Raw genomic sequence first — 21,971 nt, forward strand, 5'->3', positions numbered from 1 at the left:
TTTGTTTTTATTTTGGATTTCCAGCATCTGCAGTTTTTTGCTTTTAACCTTAGATTCTTGTCAGGCAAAGGAATCAATCTACTTCTGCCTTAAAAATATTCAATGACCCTGCCTCCACCGCCTTCTGAGGCAGAGAATTCCAAAGTCGCACAACCCTCAGAGAGACTATTTCTCCTCATCTGTGTCCCAAAAGGGCGACCCCTAATTTTAAAACAGTGCCCCTAGTTCTGGACTCACCCACAAGAGAGAACATCCTTTCGACATCCACCTTGTCAAGGCCGTTCAGGATCTTGTATACTTAAATCAAATCACCCCTCACTCTTCTAAACCCCAGCGGAAACAAGCCCAGTCTGTCCAACCCTACTTCATAAGGTAACCCACTCATTCCAGGTATCAATCTAGTAAACCTCCTTTGAACTGCCTCCAATGCATTTACACCCTTCCTGAAATAAGGATACCAAAACTGCAAACAGTATTCGAGGTGCAGTCTCACCTCAATTGCTACGTTTGAAAATGTTTTAAAATCTTATGAACTCTTTTTCAACCTGAGATCCAACAAGATCTCGGAACACGCCACATTTAACAGGAGAGTCCAGCAGCCTGGGGAGCCTGTCGATTCCTTTATCAATGACTTCTACTGCATGGCAGAAGGACGTGAATATGTAGATCTGAGATCAGAGCTCATCCGGGAAAGAATCATGGTGGGTGTTGCGGACAATTCGCTTTCCAACCTTCTTCAAGCCAAGGAAGACCTCACTCTCTACGAGGCTGTCCAGCTAGCCAAGCTGTCCGAGCTGCGAGACCAACATCAGACCATTCTTAGAGATGAGAGCACTTCATGGGGCAGAAGCCACAACTTGGTGCACCACAACTGGCTATAGAAGCACAGAGACCATCTGAGCCAGGGTAAGCCAACCCCCAACCACCCTGTCGAATGACCATGCCAGCGCTGTGGGGCGATGCGCTCCCACAGGGAAGACCAATGTCCGGCCAGCCCCGCTAAATGCTTCTCCTGTCACTAATGGGCACTTCAGGCTATGTCAGTTGCACCTCTCGTACTGCAGAGACAATCCAAGAGTCATCCATGAAGTCGAGGCCACCGACCCAGAAGAGAGACAGCCCTTCTTTCTGGGTGACATCACGATGAGGCCCCTCCTTCTGGAACACGTACATCTCAGTAAATGACCATCTAACCAATTCCCAGTTAGATTCCGGCGCTGGAGTGACTGTCTTATCGGATAAAGAACCATGGCTCCAAGGCCGCTGGGTCAGAACCACGGATACCCCACTCTATGGTGCAGCAGGAATTCAACTCCTGGTCGTTGGAATGATTCAAGAGCCATTAAAGTACAGTGACAAACTGATCACAGAAGTTATGTACATCGTGTGAAATCAGCCCTTTTCACTCCTCAGTAGAGATGCCTGCATAGCTCTGGACCTGCTTCAACTGGCAGAAGATGTGAAGACAACCACGCAGCTAGACAGTCATCCTCTCGAAAGCCCAAGTACAAAGCAGCAACGCAATGCTGACTTTGTTTGTAACCTCTCCTTCCTGTTTGCGGAGTTGGTCTGTTCTTCATCTTGTCAGTTCCCCGAACCAAACCAAGGGCCAGGCCAACCCACCGTGCAGGAAGTTACCATAGCACCCCCAGTGGAGGTGACACCAGAGCCAGAACAACTTCCGGAAGAGCTTCTGCCTCCGCCAGCGACCATGGTGCACTCAGTTGAGATGACGACCTACACATGGCCCCAGCAACTACCAGCCAGTGTGAGGAAACTACAGAGTCCACTGGAACCAGGCAGCAGCCCAACGCAAACTATACTCAACAAAGATGAGCCACCTCTACACTCTTTTCTCCCATCCATAGGATGGCTCCCATCCTTAGGACAGCTCCCCATCAACCCCAAAAGGCTTCCAGATAGGGAAAAGGCAGAAGAAGAACCGACAGCCAGACAGATACCGCTCCCATCCTCCCTGAAAGAATCTATCACCACTCACGGTACCAAACCACGCCACAGCAACCCGACTGACTAGGCAACGCTCGCCAGCTCCAACTAACAATCCACCACCAAAATCAACAGCCCCTCGATCCTACACTCTTCCAACTGGACAGCAAATGAGATGTGGCAGGGGTACAAAAGACCTCCAGACCGCCTCAAACCCTGATTTCAAAGATTTGAAGGGGAAAGATGGGGTAGTATGAACTCTATTAATGTATGCTGTTAATGTTAATTACAAAGTAGTTTAGAGTTAGAGTATTTATAGTTGCAGTACTGAAGTTAACTACACTAGCCTAGTAACTACACAAGACTTTAATCAAACTGTAAGTAACTATTGTCAGTCTGTATCCAAAGGCTAAAGAATTGGGGGAAGGTGTAGTAGAAAGATCGGGTACATTAAGGGTCAACCTGGGACTGAGTACAGGATCACCCACCGGTGATGTAAGAAGGCTTAGGTCAGCAGTGTAGAGCTAGGTGGCAACATGTAAGAACATGCCATGGAGTCCTCTCCATACTTGTACCCTCTATTGTAAATATGTACATAGTTCAGTGATGTTAATAAAGACTTCTTGGTAACTTCTACGAGACTGCTTAATGGTGTTTAAGCAGTACACACCATGGGTAGCGACAAGCCAACAAAACCATTTATTTGTAGAAGTACCTAAATACATTATTTCCAATGCTAGTTCTGAGTGCTTGTGAAAAACTCAAATATTATTTTAAAAAGTGACTTATGATAGGGCAAAATACTACTGGGTATGAAACACCTATACAGGAAAGAAGAACCAATTTCAAGTTGACTTATTTGTTGAGAGAACAATTAATTAAGATCTCTGAACAAGTAACCCCAATAATACATTATTTGCACTTTTGTTGTGGGGGGTGGGAATGGAACACAGGACGAGAGGTCATGATGTAAGTGCAAAAACCAATAGAATAGGTGAACTCACTAATAGTTAATGATGAGAAGAATTGTAAATTGAGAATTTGCCTGGACCTCAAACATACTGTCACAATTCTCAAAATCTATTGAGACAATCGCCTCTTAAGTTTTACTTTGGCAGGTGTGGTGTTTGAAAGCTGAAATATCTGTGTGTCCCATCCCTGTTCTCAAATCCATCTATCACTGCTCTAGCTGACATCAACTTAATCAGTACAAAGCAGAGATCAAATATGGCAGCTTCCTGTTTGCAGTGATTTGGCATTACAATATATGGCCACTAACGGAACATTTACATTGTGACTTGCCAGACTGTTAATTAGCCTGCGAACCCTTCCACTAATTCATACTATTTTCCAAGGGAAGAATGTGAAGATCCAGGAATTACAATATTGCTGCTGGTGATATGCCTTTGGAATGAAGTAGACAACAGTCAAAGTTATTTTACATCCTGTCACTTCATATTTAGGTGCTTATTCCAAAGATGAATATTTCAGTGTATGACATTTTTGTCCTTCAACTTCTTTGGGCAATTTCTGTTCAAGTTAACTAAGGGTTTAAAGATTTGTTAGTATTCCTTCAGCACCCCCTTCCTCCCCTCAGTGAATTTCCAATTAACCTTTTATTTTCTTCATTCATAGGATGTGAGTGGCACTCGCAAGGCTAGCATTTGTTGTCCATCCCTAATTGACCTGGAGAAGCTCGTAGTGAGCTGTCAGCTCGAACTGCTTGCAGTCCATGTGGCGGAGATACCCCCACAGTGTTGTTAGGAAGGGAGTTCCAGAATTTTGACCCAGTAACAGTGAAATAAAGCTAAGTTAGTTCCAAGTCAGGATTGTGTGGCTTGGAGGGGATCTTCCAGGTGGTGGCATTCCCATGTGTCTGCTGCTCTTGTTCTTCCAGATGATAGAGCTTGCATGTTTGGAAGAAAGCTTGGCAAGTTGCTGCAGTGAATCTTGTAGATGGTGCATGTCTTTCTAATTCAATGTACATCCTTACCTAGCACAGGAGATGTTGAAAATGTATCTTATGAAAGAACACCTGTGTGTGTGCGTGCGCGCATGAATGTAGAATTAAATAATATAGGTGGAAGAGTCAACATCACTTGTTTTAGATCTGAGGTACAATCTTATCCATCTTTGTGGATGTGACAGTCCTAACTCATTCGCAGCAAAGGGTGAAATAACTTTTTTAAATTCCTATTTTTGTGTGCTCATCAAAATGAGGAATGTCTGCGCTGCACAATGGAACACTGCCCCCTTTCATGATGTTAGGTTCTCTTTAAGTCAGGAATAAAGCTCCTTCTATCTTGGCCTCACAATGTTCTTTCATTCCAACTTTGCAGCACCACCTATTGTGCAAGTGTGAATTTTTCCACTTTTCCCCAAATGTCATCTTTATGGTCTTGAGACTTTTAATTTAGTACCAGGTTAAGGACAATTATTTTGTTTTGCAAACTTTTACTTGAATCCATGAAGAACTGTCCATATGCATTTCACTTGGGACTCTTGGAGCCCATAGAAACAGGGGGAGGCCATTTAGCCCATTAAGCCTGCTCTACCATTCAGTGAGATCATAGTGATCTGCAACCTAACTCCATATACCCGTCTTTTCCTCATATCCTTTCATATCTTTGGTTAACAAATATCTATAAGTCTATTTTTTAAAACTAGCAATTGATCCAGCATCAATTGCTGTTTGCAGAAGAGAGTTCCAAACTCCTACCACACTTTGGGTGAAGAAGTGTTCCTTAATTTCACCCCTGAAAGGACTGGCTCTAACTTTTAGCCCTTGCCTCCTTGCCCTAGACTCCCCAACTAGCAAATAGTTTCTCACAATCTACCCTATCTGTTCCCCTTAACATCTTAAACTTCGATCAAATCGCCCCTTAACCTTCTAAATTCCAGGGAATAAAGCCCTAATACAAATCAAACTACTACAGATGCTGGAAATTTGAAATAAGAACTGAAAATGCTGGAAATACTGAGCAGGTCAAGCAGTATCTCTGGAGAGAGAAAGAGTTAACGTTTCAGGTTGGTGACCTTTTATCAGAACCTTAGTTTGTTTAATCTTTCCTCGTAATTTAACTCTTGCAGTCCAGGTTTCATTGTAATAAATCCATGCAGCATTCCCTACAAGACTAGTATATCCTGGTTAAGGTGTGGTACCCAGAATAAAGAGAGATTTTTAACTCACCAGTCTTTCAGCTCAAGGACCTGGATGAGAATTAAATTCTCAAAGGTGAAAAGGCAGTTGTTAATCTACTGCAGCACCAGTCCACACTGTGGGTAGATAAAAGCGATCTGCAGGAGCAAAAATGTGATCGTTGACGCAAATACAAAAGCCTACAGAGATTAGGAATTGTTACAGTATAACAAACATTGTAATATGCAATGAAAAATAATTGTTAGAACTGTATGGAATAGAGTGTACCAAATGTGTGAGAGCTATTTCAAACCTGACTTCTAGAATAATTATTGCTCCATTAACCATACATAATTTTTGTCAATTTTATACTGGACCTATTGATGTGTGCAGCTTGCTTTCCTGACATCTAACCTATTTTCTGGTCTTGAGCTGCTTTTACTCAGCAATGCTCACCACTCCATCTGAACTTGGCTAGGAAAAGAGAGAGGGTGCGCTTTGAGTGATTCAGATTCGGGGCTATGTTGCAAAGTACATTGGGGATGGCTGTTGCATTAAGTAATACACATTGACATACATTTACTAGCAATGTTGTGATTTAATACAATGTTTTCTGTATCTCCAGCAGAGGCACGATGAGGAGGCTGTGGTAGATCAAGGTGGAACGAGTTCAATACTCAACATTCATTATGAAAAAGAGGAGCTGGAAGGTATGTGTGTGCATGTATATTTTACAAATCGCTGACACTCCTAACCGCTTGGAAATGTTGTTTCCTAACCCCAAACATCACCTGTCAATGAGCAATGGGCCATTTGCTGTTGATCAGAGGGCATTCTATTCCCATAGCACTTCAATGTAAGCTGCTATTACAGAAATGTTTAATGATGCACTTTGTCAATTATTTCTGTGCTTCATTGGCTAAGAAGCAGTTTGGGTCATTTTTGGGTTGTGAAAGGAACTATATAAATGTTAAGTTCTTTGCCTACCACAGGGATGAGAAATTTCCACTTTTGGCGGAATTCTGACTTCTCAATTGTGGTATTCCGCCCTTTGAATTGTTTTTCCGACCTCCGCCTCCCCCTGTCTATGGTCTTTTGCTTCACTTCGTATGTACAGTACATAATCCAGCAAGGTTATGTTCTGTTGTTAGTATGGACGTCATCCTGGATTACATGCACCAACTGCATTGAATGCTGAAAATGTGGAGGTCCCTTTGGTGATTTGATACAAATGCATTGGTTCACAGTCTTGTTGGTAATAGAAGGTAAACAAAGGACAAATGAATGTTTCTACCCATTTGAAATGGCCTAGAAGCATTCACATTTCACTTGGGATTATAAAAAGTGCTATAATTTTTCCGGCCCCTCAATGCTACAGTAACTTTGCTGCTTTGTGCTATAATATGTACATGATTCCTTGGTCACAAAAAATTTTCAGACGTTTTTGTCTTCACCTACTCTCATCCTTGCTGCTAGAACTATTAGACTAATATTTCATGTATCTCAAATACATTCACAATATAAAGGTAAATGCCACTAGAAGAGACTGGTACGATTCCTGAAGTTTTTATTATGGCTGTGCTAATGGAACTGTTTTAATATAGCCACTGTCTAGTTGTTAATGCTGAATAAAATATTGCTGAAGTCAAGATAAAATGTGCAGGAATAAAAGTTTGTACCTTAACTCTAGATTTCCACTATGCAAAGGTTCAGCTTTGAAAATTTCCATAAAAACGGAATTGTACCTTTAGTGCAGTCGGATGAATCGCTAAATTCTTACATTACAGTTAAAACCTCTTACTGAGAATTGCCATGGTTTGGGAAAAGCCTCTCACTAGGCATCTTTTTTCTTATCTGGGTTCTTGGGATGTGAGCATCACTGGCAAGGTCACCATTTATTGCTCAATTTCCCTTGAGAAGGTGATGATGAACCATCTTCTTAAACCATTGCAATCCATGTAGTATAGATAACCCACAGTGCATTTTTCTGTAGTGGTTTGTTACAACTGAGTGGCTTGTGACACCACTTCAGAGGGCAGTTAAGAATCAACCACATTGCTGTGGATCTGGAATCACATGTGAGTTAGGATGACCGATTTCCTCCCCTGAAAGACATTATGATGGGCTTTTACAACAATCTTGTACTTTTGTGATTATTATTAATGAGACTGGCATTTTATTCCAGATTTATTAATTAATTGAATTTAAATTAAATCCCATGGTGAAATTTGAACTTATCTTTCTTGAGTATTAGGCCAGGCCCCTGAAATACAAGCCCAATATCATTATCACAATGCTACTGTTCCCCTTAATCTAAGTTTTGTTATGGAGGTACTTGTCTCCCTGACTTCGTGCTCTTCACCAACACTGGCACAGTCTGCAAGTTTACAGTTCATTTTTGTTTTGTTGATTTTATTTGCTCAAAGTTTTAAAATTCTGTTGTCAGCTGATGGATATTAAAGTTGAGCACTTGCTTCCAAGTTGCCATGGAAATAGGTTACATTCTACTCTCATTGGCCAATCAGGATGACATGTGATTGGTTCTGCCTGGGAGTTTGTGTATTCATCATCAGTCAGTTAAATGAAGCTCCAGCAATGTATAATGATCTTGCTAATTATTCAGGAGTGTGAGGATTTATAATTCTGACAAACAAATTTGAGGGATGGGGGATTTAATTGATACTAAAATAAATCTTCACTTAAACTTTTTATAATTGTACTTAAAAAGTTAATCCACATCTGAAAGAGTTAATGTGTTAAGGTGGCCAGAAGGCAGTCTGTTTTGGACAGGGGATATTTATGAAATCAGGAAGTTGTTCCCTCTTCTGTGAAAAGAGGACATTACAGCCCATCAGGTCGAATTGATGCTTTTGTGCCAGCTATATGACTAATGCTCCTCACCTGAGCTATTTTTAACCTTCTCACAGCTTCCTATCCCGGTCTGAGTCAGACAAATCAGGCCCTGGTTAGCACTGCCTTGTGGTTCATATAATACTGGATTTGAAATGAAGGACCTGGAGAAAACAGAGCGCTTGAGTGTGATCATATTTTGACCAGCAGGAACAAATGTCAGTTTGAGTGGCCACTTCCATTTTTTTAAACTGAAATTTTACTCAAACTGTGAATGCCATCACATATCCTGATGACATTGGGCACCAAATGCCTTTGCTATTGAGCAGCTGCTTTGAACAATATTGCATTAGAGGAGAAAGCTAAATATAATGAGTGTAAAACTTTTCTCATCCTGGCCATTTGCAACCTGAGTTTGAATCACAGCAAGAAAACTTCATGCAAGAGTAAAGTCAAGGTATTTATTCTGTAATTATTCCCTGCTGAATTATATGTACATTGAGACAGCCTGCTCCCATATCTATAAACTTGTAAGTCACTAGGAGAAGCGAAAGAATGGCATGTGGATTATCTTTGTCCTCCAGTTCCAGTTTTTCTCCCCCGTCTCTCCCTACAGGGCGCATCTCTGCTCAGTAACACCGTAAAGCTCAGAAGTAGGATTTAAACCTATCTGTGTTCTGATATCACTGCATTTTAATGAGACTTTAAAATTGCACCTTGTATGACACTCCAGAAGTTCAGCTGAAATAGCGCGTAGCTGAGTTCTACAGACCAGGTGGGTCTCTGGTTCATTCCCAAGTGTCAACCTGACTGGGGGCACCTGAGTCAGGAGATTGTGGGTTCAACTCCACTCCAGAGACTTGAGCACATAATCTAGTTTGACACTTGAGTACAGTGCTGCAGGCTTGCTGCACTTTTGGAGGTGCCATCTTTTGTTTGAGATGTTGAACTGAGGTCCCATCTTCCCTCTCAGATGAATGTCAAGGTTCCCACGACATTATTGAAAGAAGAGCAAGGGGGCTTTCCCTGGTGGCCTGGCCAATGTTTATCTTTCAACCAACATAGAATCATAGAATAAAATGGCACTGAAGGAGGCCATTCAGCCCATGTAGATGTCAATGCAAAATACTGCGGATGCTGGAAATTGAAAATAAAAGTAAAAGTGCTGGAAACATTTAGCATGTCTGGCAGCATTTGTGGAGCGGAAAACAGAATTAACATTTTGCGTCAAATATGAATCTTCTTCAAGAAGTATTTCCAGCACTTTGTTCTTATTTCACTAAAATAGATGATCTGGTCATTTATTTTGTTGCTGTTGTTGGGACCATGCTGTGTGCAAGTTGACTGCTGAATTTCTAAAAATTACACCAGTGCACTTGCTGACCCCTCAGAATGACTCTCAGCTGTAGTGATGCTGAGGACTTGTCACCACTGAGACACAAAGCTTCTAATGAATAGGGCAGATAATATTGGACAGAGAACAACTGTGCCGTACCTTGCTCTTCCTTGCAGGAGGAACAGAGATGTGACAGAGATAGCCAGGATCGTGGAAGAGGAGGTAGTTGGGTCTTGCAAAATGGGAGCTCTTGGTGGACCTGGTGATTACAGAGAGAAAAGAGGTCATTCCACCCCATCTGATAGTATCTCACCAAGCAACAATGGGTGGTCTCAGCACTGCAGTGGTTTCTACTCTCCCAGGCTAACTCTCATCATCTCTCCTTGTGTCTCCCATAGGCGCAGTTGTCCAACTTATGGCACCCTCCACACCCCACCCTCCACCTCCCTCCGCAGGCTTAGAGCAGCACGAAGCAGATGGAGAAGCAGCTTATGAGAGCACCATCCACCAGTGCGGGTACACTCACCTCGTTGGGTCCTCGTGCATGTAGATAGAATGGCACAGGATGATCACGTCACTAGTGTGCAGGAGGAGGTTCCAGAAGCAGAGGGAGCTGTGGTTAGTTCCCTTCAGAAGAGGGAGGACAGACACAGCCCTGCTCACTGGGCATAGCTCAAGGCCTTGGGAGTCACTGGCAAGGATGGCTGTACCTTGAACATCAGCAGGAGATGTGTTCCCATATATCAGAGGTCCCTAAGGCAGTGTGGGTTCATGGGCTGAGAATGGAGGAGTCTATCCAGCTTATGTGTGCCACAATGGCTCAGAACAATGAACACATGAGCTCCTCCATAGAGAGAATGGTCAACCTCTTGGAGAGCCATATGCACTCAGGGTGCATGCTGGAATTGCGCGCTGACATCCACCGGGTGCATGAGACGCTGGGTGCCGAGCAAGGGATGAGGGTGCCAACCCCCAAGAGCAACCTTCATCATCCCTGTCTTCCTTAGCTCCTCTGACTATGGGGAGCCTCTGTGCGGCAGGGCCCAGTGATGTAGGTTGACCCTGCAATGATGTAGGTTCAGCAGCCTCTGGAGGTGCCCCCACTTGCACTTCCACAATGAAGATGACTGCCATATGCATCTTAACCAAAAGTTGAGAAAAGTGAGCAGGCTGCCTCCACCTCCTCCGAGGCCACAGGGGGAGCACAGTGTAGGAGTGGCTGAGCGCGGAGGCCACTCGTGTGGAGCACTGAGTGAATCACTGGGGTGTGTGCTCTTACTGTGTCTACCTGCTGTTTTACTCTCTTTGCACTGTAAAAGTGATGACTCTTCATGCCAGATTTCCTGCTATGACAGGAAGTGTGGTATGAGGTAGTGAAAGAGGTAACAGGATCCTCCACTGTGAGTGCAGAGCCTCTGCATAGATGTGCTTCCTTCATTGATGGTAGGTGATTAGACGAACTAGGCTGTGTGTTCCATGCATTTATCTCAGACTCCCTTCCATGCCATGCCCCTCAACCTGGGTCAGAGGGGCTCAGTTGAAACGTTCCTGAATCAAGAGATCTCTGACATTCATGGCGTCCTCATGAACCCTTTGTGCCCTGGGCCATGCCCAGTCACCTCTTTGTGGAACCAGGGCATCTCTCTGTTCAGTCTCATCTCCCTCCACCTCCACTTTCTCCTGCACCTGTTCTTCCCCCGATGAGCTGTCTCCTTCCATGGGCTTAAGTCCTCAAGGTCCACATTTCTCTGGAGAACCATGATATGGAGAATGCAACAAACTGCCACAATGACTGAGATCCTTGCAGGAGGATATTGGAGGGCACTACCTGACCGGTCCAGGCACTGGAATCGTATCTTCAGCCTGTTGGCCTGCTCAGTGGTTGTTCTACTGAGCAGGTGGCATTGGTTGTGTCACCTCTGACTGGGACTTCTGTAGAGGGATGAATAGTCACCTCTTCAAGGGATATCCCTTGTCCCTCAGGATCCATCCACACACCTTGGGGTTTGGAGTGAAGATCTGAGACGGCCTGGACTGGCAGAGGACAAAGGAGTCATGGCAACTGCCAGGAAAGTGAATGCACACATGGAGGAAGCTCTTGTGTGGCCACAGACCAGTTAAATGTTGAGGGAACTGAAGCTTTTCCTGTTGATGAATCTGGTTAGGCAGTCTCAAGGTACCTTGATGGCAATCAATGATGCCCTGCATCTGGGGGAATCCAATGATGGCGCTGAAACCAAATGCCCTCTACAAGGCCGCGTCTGTTAGGAAATGAGTGTACTATCCAGCTCTGGAAAAGAGAGCATCATTGATCTGCGAGATGCGGATATTTTACATGCACTGTTATTGACCAGCTGTAGGGAAGTGGGCACAGGCTGTCACAACCGGTCCCTGGCGTGGTCCTCCAATTTGTTAAATTTCCGAATGGGACTCCAATTTTGTTATGACTCTGGGTGGGGAGGAATGAACTGGCTCCCCTTATTTATTCAACTCCCTCGGTTAGTCGCAACAAGGTTAATTTAAAACGGATCCCTTCCCCCATGGATACCCTTTCCCAGTCCAAATGTATTTATGTTTCAGAAGGAGCCAATTTAACCAGGCTTTCTTGAGTCAAAGAAAGAGTAAGTTTATTAGTTATTAAAATCCGAGAAAAATAATAAAAACGAACACACATATACACAGATCAGAAATGAGAAGTTAGAAGTCCAAATAAAAGTTTAAAAATATACAAATCAAACTTGTCCATGAGGCGTAGATGTTGGTACGTTGCGGCTGTTAAGTTAGGTGATTCCGGTAGAGCTGACTTTGGCAGATTTGCAGTCAGTTGGAAACACTTGGTTCTGTAAGGTAGCTGAAGAGGCTGTCCTTTATCCTTTCGATAGTGGTTTCTGCTCAGCCTTGCCTCTAGCAACAGAGAGCGAGATAGAGAGACTTCACCTGCTTCTGCAGGGGTGACTGGTGGTTCTTGTTGCTGTCCCTCACACAGTACACACTGCACTGCTCTGCCGCTAGCTTTTTAATCAATTTTTCCCTGTGTATTCCTGTAAGGGAATAAAAAATGTCTTGCACCCAGTCTGTTTTCTTTCATCCCAGACCATTTTACACATTCTGAGATATGAATCGACAGGAGATGGATTTTAGATGAGTGCTGAGACGCGGTAATCAGTCTTTTGTCTCTGCAACCACAGGAAGTTAAAGTTCAGTCCTTTGTATCTTTCTTATCTCTCTTTCAAGTGTCTCTGCTTGAAGAAGGCCATGACACCTCTCAGGTGTGACATTCCATGCTCTCTCAGGACCAGTCGGTCAACTATAATCCACGTAGATATTTTTCAGAATGTGGTCACTGTACATTAGCAACCATCTTTTGCTCAGTGTCTTTGCTTGTATTTCTTTTAAAAACCACAGGTCTTCCTTGAAAAGTTCATTATGCCTGTAAGTAATTTGTGGCTGTCATCTGCTTTTCATGACAAGCGTGGGGAGCCAGTCATGGCTACCCCAGGGAATTATCCTGGCTCATAAGAGGGTCAGAGGGGCAGGAAGAGGACTCGACCTATGGAAAGGAAGTGCCCATGGAACTGCGCAGATGGTGGAAAGAGTGGGCACGCAGTGAACGGGGTTGCCACCCCCCAAAATCATGGGTGCCGAAGAGCAGGGGCCAAGGCTGCCAATCACAATTGGGTAGCCACCTGTCCAGAAGGAAGGCTGTCAAATTTGGGCCTAGTGGCGATCAGGGGCAACCCCTTCTGCAAAACTCTGAGCAGCAGGAGGGCATGGAAAGGAAAGGGGAGCAGGAAGGATACAGAGGCCATACCTGCAACACAGTTTCTACCGCTGAAGATGGAGCTACCTGGAGATTACTGAGACCCAGTGCCGCAGGAAACTGTGTCTCTCCAGGCAGATGGCCACAGAGATCTGTGACCACGTCGTTGAAGACCCCACACCTTTCAGCACTGGTCACCACGCCATGCCAGTAACCATCAAAGTCACTGTGCCCTTGAACCTCTTGCCTTCAGGGTCCTTCCAAGGATCAGCTGTAGACCTAAATGGCATCTTGCAAATGGCAGAACACACTTTGTTACCTTAGTAATTCTCCTTTTCCCTTTTGAGCTGGTGCTGCCTCATGCCTCCTTTGGCTGAAGCTACAGTAGCTTTTCAGTAAGGATTCAGTAAAGATTGGCATTTTGTAGGGATATAGATCTTAATCAAAGTTGCTTGGTTATAAGATGACATCCAAAAAACAGATTGTGATCAGTCCTAAGTTCCAGGTTTTAGTTGGCAGCTGTAAGAGCCTATATATAAATTACATGTGGTGACAACTATCAAGTTTACTGAAGAATAATGTGTTCTAACATTGTTTCAGAAACTTGATGAGTGCAAAAAAGAAATTTGCACTCTTGATGAAATTAGTAATTTCTATTAGTCTGTTTTTGCATATTTTTAAACCAAAACAGTGCAGTTTCCTGGAATTAACTTTAAAATTATGGTTATATGCATATGCTAAGAAGCGTGACTCCTTTCTGAACATTTTCAGGGCTTCGCTGCCAATTGAAAGCCACATTGAGCTGTCATGTGACGTGTTGCTGAGAATGCGCCCTAGGGTAGAATTTTCCCGTTGGCGTGCGGGGGCGGGACCCGTACGCTGATGCATAAAATGACGCACAGTGATGTCGGGCGAGCGTCCCGATGTCACCGCACGCCATCACGATATTTCGGTGGGTGGGAACGCGATGATCTCTGATGAGTACCCGCCATTAATTAACAGGCCACTTAAGGCCCTTGCGGCACCAATTTTTTCGGGGCCCGTGCGATCTTCAGATCGTTGCATGGGTGCAATGGGTAGGTGGGTAGGACACATTTGTATAAACCTCATCCATGGGGGGTGGGATAAGAGGGGTCAGTGGGGTCGCGAATGTGCTCAGTCAGATATTTAATTTGGAAAGTTACTGATACTTGCCTGTGTGAGTTGCAATACTTCAAAACGCATACCAGCTGCTTGGACTGGACTCTCAACCTTCAGGTCAGCACTCTACAGTGAAGTCCTTTTTGGGGCCTGCAGGTTTCAGGAAGCCTTCCCCTAGCCTGGGAATGGGAGCTGTGCTCTCCACTGGAGGCACCTCTACGTCTGAGGAAGAGAGGGCCAGAAGGAGGAGGAGGTCAGGAGTGCACATCCAGCCTCCAGGGGAGCCACCTTTGGGAGGAGAGGCACAGCCACAAGGGACGCAGGGCCAACAGGAAGTCCAAGGCGGATGGGGCTGCAGAAGATGCCACTATCCTGCTGCCAGGGTATACAGGTGGCGAAGCAGCTATCTCAATATGCCTGAGGTGCAGTGCCGAAGGATGCTCCATCTCTCAAGGGAGACAGTCAACTCCATCTGTCAGATGATAGGCCCTGAGATCTCCACTAACTGTGTGGGTGGACGCCCCATGCCAGTGGCTCTAAAGGTCACAGCTGCTCTCAACTTCCATGCCTCTGGCTCCTTCCAGGGGTCAGTGGGTGAACTTTGCGGTGTCTCCCAATCAGCTGTCCACACTTGTGTCAAGCGGGTTACAGACGCTCTATTTAGGCGTGCATTGACATTTATCCACGACCGCTGGGTCCAGGCCAGCCAGACAGAGCAAGCCAGAGGCTTCACTGCAATTGCTGGCTTCCCCCACGTCCAGGGTGCAATAGACTGCACACGTGTGGCCACCAAGGCGGCAGCAGGTGAGCCCGGTGCCTTCAACGGAAGGAACGGCGTCCACTCCATGAACATGCGGATAATGTGTGACCACAGGATGCAGATTCTACAAGTCTCTGCAAGGTACCCAGGCATCTCCCACGATGCCTACATCCTCAGACACTCCCAGGTGCCAGGGCTCTTCAGTGCTCCAGCCCAACTGGATGGATGGCTGTTGGGTGACAAGGGCTATCCCCTCAGAAGGTGGTTCATGACGCCTCCCTGCTATCCAAGAACAGAAGCGGAGCAGCAGCACAATAGGAGCCACGCCTCCACAAGGGCTGTGGTGGAGAGAACCATCGGTCTTCTCGAGATGCGCTTCCGATGCCTGGACCGCTTGGGGGGTGCACTCCAATAGCCCCCAGATCGTGTGTCGCTGATAGTGGTTGCATGCTGCGCTCTCCACAATCTTGCGCTGGAAAGGGGCAATAATGTGGACGAAGATGTAAACGCTGCGGCTGCACACGAGTCCAGCAGTGAGTCCGAGGATGAGCACGCACAGGGAAATGCTGAGGGGGTAGACGCTGACCCGGGCATACTCCAGGGAGGCAGGGAAACCCGGGAGGCTTTAATCCAACTAACCTTCAGCAAGCACACCACATATAGACCTCCAGGACAAGCCTGGGCTGCAGGCTCCATACTCGATTCCTGAGTGCTAAATCTGCCTGGATAAGAACATTAACTAAGGGCCTTGTCAATAAAGCTGAATGTCCCACGAATCACTCATAACATCATGGGTAACCATCCACCTGCAGAGGAAAAGAGGCACCCTCAGCCATGGCCACATGTCTAAATTTAATGATATAATGAAATGAACTTAAGGAAACAAAATGACAAAGGTATTAAACAGCACACCAACTAACCATGACCTCATTGCGGGGCAACACAAAAGCAGAAACCTGTGGTGTGCCTAAGGTGCCTTAAATTTACGCTTTTGGGTGCTATGTCTAGGTGCTGTCCCCTCGCTGGCACTGGCATCTGAGACAGCCTGCTCACTGTGCTGTCCTGTTGGCCTCGATGACCTTGGCGGCCGTCCTCTGGCCCGTGGAGCCTTTGCTGGCCCTGCCTGGGAGAGAGCGGCCAGTTCCACAGATGGCATCTCCCCAGTCGTCATAGCCTCATCGGATGCTACGGTCACTGGGAGAGGGGCGGAGGAGCTGCTGCCCTCGTCCGGAGTGCCCTGAGAGGAGCCCGCAGAGACGGCAGGCAGCTGCTGCGCCAATGTGAGGTCGCTTCAGACCTCCCTGCTCACCGTAGATGGATGGGCACCGAGCTGGGAAACTTGGTGCCCAGACCATCTCCCACACTGGTACTGACCAGCTGAGGTCAATGCCAATGTAAGGGCTTTCTGGCTGAGCGCATCCCCAGGAAGCCCTGATTGGTCTCTTGGAGGAGCCTCTCCACGAGAGTCACCACTCACTCCATGGAGGACGCATGGAGCTCGGCCATGAGGCTCATTGCATTGGCGATGACGTAGACTCCTCCACCACGGACACCAAGCCAAGCGTAGCCTCATGTATCTGCGCCAGATCATCCCGCACACCCTGCTGGACTTCCAGCGTTTGCTGCCTCATGGATGACTCCAGAGGCACATCATCAGCCTCTGACTGAACATGTGCCTGGTCCCCTGCAGTCCTCCGACTGCTGGCACCATGGCCATTCTGTCTTCACCAGTGACTGTGAAGTGCCCTCACCACTGTGCCCCGGGACACTAGCTGATGATCTAATTCCCACCAATATCTGCGCTGATGTCTGCCTGGCAGAGATTGTGTGACGCTGGTGCGCCAGAGACTTCAGGGCCCTCAGATGTGAGAGGGGGTCCCTGCTGGTCCTCCTCCCGGCCCTGCTCCACTGATGCTGAAAGGAAGAACAAGGACATTGGATCAGTTAACGTGGAGACAATGTCAATGTGCATCCCTGTCCCCCGGATCATTATGCGCTCATCCTTCCATAAGCAATGGTCAAGCCATGTTACAAACTTCAATCACTGAACATTCAGCAGTGCCATGGCTGCTGGGAGAACAATGGTGACCTCAGTGCTGGGCAAACATTCCTGCCCGTGGCACCCCAGCCTCACCGACACCGGTGGACCTGGGCGCATGGCACCTCTCTAGATCCAGGGCCTCCTGCTCGAACCAGATAATCCTCGCCACCTAGGCCGGCCCTTCGCCAGCCCACACCTGCTTGGCGGCATTATGGGCTTTCGCCTCCTGAAAAGGAGAGAAGAGCATTGATTAGTGCTACTTGTACCTGGACTCTCTTCACAGCCGGCCCACCCCAACCAGAGTGGGACGTTGCAGGGCTCCAGTGCCTCCTCACCGTGCAGCTGCTGCACACTCTCAAAGATGTCAGGCCTGTAACCCTTCCTTGGCCAAATGCAGTCTACATCACATTTGGCACCACACGATCCAACCTTCCATAGCAAGGAGGCGCAAGCACGTGGAGCGCAGAGGGCAGCAGATGGATCGGTGTCCTGCCACCTTGAAGCTCCCCTCCCAGCATGTCTTCACCCTGACTTTGACATGTCCTGGAGTTCCAGCACTGCGCCTAGGTGCAGCTCCTCCAGGTTGCCCCCAAAACAGTAATACGGGTGCCACATGCTGCAGGTGCAGAGCCCATCTCTTCACCACCCTCTTAGGGTGACCTCGGCATGGGCAATATCTGCTGGCCCACCCAGCGAAGGACACACGCCGTCAATGATTCAATGCAGCCGCTACACTCGGAGTTGGGAGGGGGTGTGGCCAGGGGGGAAAGCCTACCTGCTAGATTAAGTGACCAATGCCAACATGGTACTCACCCTTCCAGAACGCAAAAGGTCATTGAAATGCTTGCGGCACTGGATCCAGGTGCACCGCACCAGGTCGCGGGGACTCACTATCTCCACCACCTCCTCCCAGGCACGTTTGGTCATGTAGTGGGAGCCTCCTTCTCCCGTCCTGGCTGCAGTAATAAACTCCATCTGAATAGCCTTGTGCTTTTGTCTCAATTTGTCCGGAAACTTTAAAGGATTGTGGTCTGTATAACCAATTGTTTCTGATGAATTGTCTGGCACATAAATCTCAAAATGCTGCAATGCTAATACCAGACCCAGAGTTTCCTTTTCGATCATTGAATATCTTCTCTGTTGTACATTAAACTTCTGTGAAAAGTACCCTGTCGGTTTCTCAATTCCAGTGTTGTCATCTTGTAACAATATCCAGTGCCCTAATCCCTACATCGCTTGTGTCAATGGCCAACTTAAATTGCTTGGCATAATTGGGTACTGCCAAAACAGGTGTTGTAGTTAATACGGTTTTCAAACTGTCAACTGCCTTCTGGCACTCCTGTGTCCATTGAAACTTCTTTTTAAATAGTTCAGTCAATGGAACAAACCCACTGCTAAAATTTGGTACAAATTTCCAGTGAAACCCACTCATGACCAGAAATCTCAAAACTTCTCATTTTGTTGCAGGCATGGGGGAATCCATGACTTTCACATCTCTCAGAGCCACCTTACCATGTCCAATAGTATGGCCTGGATTCGTAAGTTGCGCTTTTGCAATTTCACTTCTAGCCAAGTTCATCACCAAATTAGCTTCTTGTAATTGACAAAACAATTCTTCCAGATGCTGTAAATGCCCCTCCCACGTTTGACTGAAAACTATCAAGTCATCAGTATAAACAGCGCAATTGCTCAGGCCTGCAATTACTTTGTTTGTCAGCCTTTGAAACTTTGCAGGTGCATTTTTCATACCAAATGGCATGACTTTAAACTGATATCGTCCATCTGGCATCATAAAAGCCTTTGCTCTCTCCGATAATGATACTTGCCAATATCCTTTTAGCAAGTTAATCTTTGTGATAAATGTTGATTGTAGATTGCATTGAGAAAGTGAGACAAACTGTGATATAGGATATGAATATGCTTTTGTCACCGCATTCACCTTTCGATAGTCCACACACAGTCTTTGTATTCCATCTGGTTTCGGTACCAGGAGGCGAACTCTAGTTACTGCAACTAGTTCAATAATATAATTTTGAAGCATGAATTCAATTTCTTTCTGTAATTGTGATAACTTTGCCGGATTTGATCTATAAGGATGTTGCCTTATCGAAGACGAAACTTCTACACATACATCATGTATAGCTAAATTTGGCCTCCCCGGCTTATTCCCACAAATAACTTTGTGTGAGTGCAGTAGCTTCTCCAAATCACTTTGACACTTGTCTGGAAGGTAACTCAATATCACATTTAAATTTTCAATTATCGAATTTGATTAGAGGAAAATCAGTTTCAGAATCCTGCATTTCTAGCTCTTTCTCTTTATCTACCATCACTAACACCTCCTTTTGGTCTTCTTCCATGTCAGAGTACTTTTTAAGCATATTTACAGGGGACACCCTCTGCTTCTTTCTTCTATCTGGAGTATTTATTAAGTGATTTACTTCACTCAGTTTCTTTTCAATCCTGTAAGGCCCACTTAACCTTGCCTTTAATGAGTCACCGAGTACTGGTAACAGAACTAGCACTTCTCCCCCAGCAACAAAACTACGAGCTGTAGCTTTCCTGTCTGCCTTCACTTTCATCACTTGCTGTGATACCTTTAAATGTTCCCTAGCTAACTCACCTGCTCTGTCCAATCTTTCTCTGAAGTTTGATACATAATCCAGGAGAGTAGTTTCCAAATTTTGACCCACCAATTTCTCATGAATCAATTTCAGTGGTCGCCTTACTTCATGACCTTAAGCTAGTTCAAAAGGACTAAAACCAACTGACACATTAGGAGCATCCTTAATAGCAAGTAACAAGAATGGAACTCCCCATCCCAATCCTGTGGATAATCCTGACTATACACCCTCATCATAGTTTTTAAAGTTTGATGCCATCTTTCCATAGCCCCTTGTGGCTCAGGATGATAAGCTGTTGACTTAAACTGTTTTATCCCCAGCTGTTCATTACTTCCTTAAACAGTTGTGACATGAAATCTGAACCCTGGTCTGATTGTGTTTCTTTAGGTAAACCATATCTTGTAAAAAATTTAGTCACTTTTTCCACAGTTTTCTTTCTTGTAATATCTCTCAAAGGTGTCACTTCAGGAAACCTTGTAGACGTACCAATTATTGTCAGTAAGTACTGATTTCCACATTTAGTCTTTGGGAGGGATCCTACACAATCAATCATGACCCTCGTAAAAGGTTCTTCAAATGCTGGAATTGGAATTAAAGGTGTCGACTTAATCACTACTTGTGGTTTCCCTATCACCTGACATGTGTGACATGCTCTACAGAATTTGACTACATCTCTAAGCAATCCAGGCCAATATAAATGTTTTTGTATTTTTGCCTGTGTCTTTCTAATTCCTAAATATCTCCCCATTGGAATTTCATGAGCTATCCTTAGAATCTCATTTCTATATCCAAATTGTATAACAATCTGATGCACTTCCCTCCAGCTTTAATTTGCTGAAACATGATAAGGCTGCCATTTTCTCATTAAAACATTACCGTTAAGGTAATAATGTTCTGGAATACATTCTGCCTCTGTTTCTGAGTAAGCTGCCTGATATAACTGTCTTATTTGCGTACCTTTTTTTCTGTAACTACCAACTGCCTTGAGTTAAACGCCTCAGCTGCATTGTTCTCTGTTTTTTCTTCCTGAACAATCTTATCAAACACAGTGTCAACTAATTGGACTTCCACAACTTCTCCCTGCCTTCTAACTTCCTGTTCTTCTTGTTTCAGCCTGTGATCTTGTTATCACACGATCTGGAAACAATCCAGGATGCCCTCTCTGCAACATTTCTGTGGAAAACACTTCTACAGGCTGCTCAACTACCATAGGCACCAACCACATCTGGGACCCAGCTATATCATTACCTAAAATAAATTGAACCCCTGCATTGGGCAATTTATCCACTACTCAGCCAATCACCTCACCTGTTTTCCACTTTTTAAATTTATCTTCCACAATGGTATTGGTTTAGCATCTCCATGAACCCCACTTATTATCACCTGTTCCTTCAATATTCTCTCAGAACAACAAATGTCACTATCCCACAACATTAAGGATTGACTAGCCCCTGTGTCTCTTAAAGTTTTAACATCTTTACCTACTCCACCCTGTACACATGGAAAGACTTTCCCTTCACATACAAAATCTTTAAATATTCCTGCAACCTACTCCTCAGAACTCCCTTGGATAACTTGTGGGCACATTCCCACTTCTTTACCTATCACTGATTCTCCCTGTTTTATCTGTACACAAACCATTGGTTTTTCCTGTGCCTGAATCTCAGGACCCACAGTACTTTTACTTCCAGAACTTTTTTGCACCCCAATAATCCCAACAGTTTTTCCCTGCAATTTCAAACACACTGACTTCGTGTGTCCAACTTTATTACAATGAAAACACCTCTATTTTCGAGTGTCACCTCTACCCTCAGCACCTTCCTTTTTTATTCTGGGAAAAAACTTCCTGGGAATTTCCACCTCCTATACTTCCCTGACTACCCACCTTCCTTTCATCTTCCCACTTTCTATCCTTCTCTGATTTAAAGGGGTGACAAAAAACTTAGCTCTATGAACTAACTCATAATCATCAGCTATCTCTGCTGCTTGTCTTACCATTTTAACCCTCTGTTCCTCCACATGAGTTCTCATTACCGAAAGAATTGAATCTTTAAATTCTTCCAAAAGTATTACTTTAAGAGCTGCATATGTCATCTCTATCTTTTAATGCTCATATCCACTGGTCAAAATTACTTTTGTTTTACTCTCTCAAACTCAATATATGTTTTCCCAGGCTGTTTTCTCATATTCCTAAATTTCTGCCTGTATGCCTCAGGAACCAACTCATATGCACTAAAAATAGCCTTTTTTTTTACCACATAATAGTTCACTAACATTTCTTCTGACAGTGAAGCATAAACCTCATGTGCTCTACCCACCAACCTAGATTGTAACAACAATGTCCAGTTTTCCTGTGGTCATTTCATCTGTTTAG

General features: G+C 45.1%; 1 protein-coding gene across 1 annotated transcript in view; it reads left to right on the plus strand.

The window, feature by feature from the left end:
* LOC144672698 (electroneutral sodium bicarbonate exchanger 1-like) overlaps window positions 1–21,971 on the plus strand; it is a 340,464-nt gene that overhangs the window by 114,568 nt on the left and 203,925 nt on the right. The window contains exon 2 of the mRNA XM_078534615.1: window positions 5,712–5,796. Coding sequence (XP_078390741.1) covers window positions 5,712–5,796 — 85 coding nt within the window. The remainder of the gene's footprint in view (window positions 1–5,711; window positions 5,797–21,971) is intronic.

Source organism: Cetorhinus maximus, chromosome X (assembly GCF_964194155.1).
Source record: "Cetorhinus maximus chromosome X, sCetMax3.hap1.1, whole genome shotgun sequence".
Classification (NCBI taxonomy): domain Eukaryota; kingdom Metazoa; phylum Chordata; class Chondrichthyes; order Lamniformes; family Cetorhinidae; genus Cetorhinus; species Cetorhinus maximus.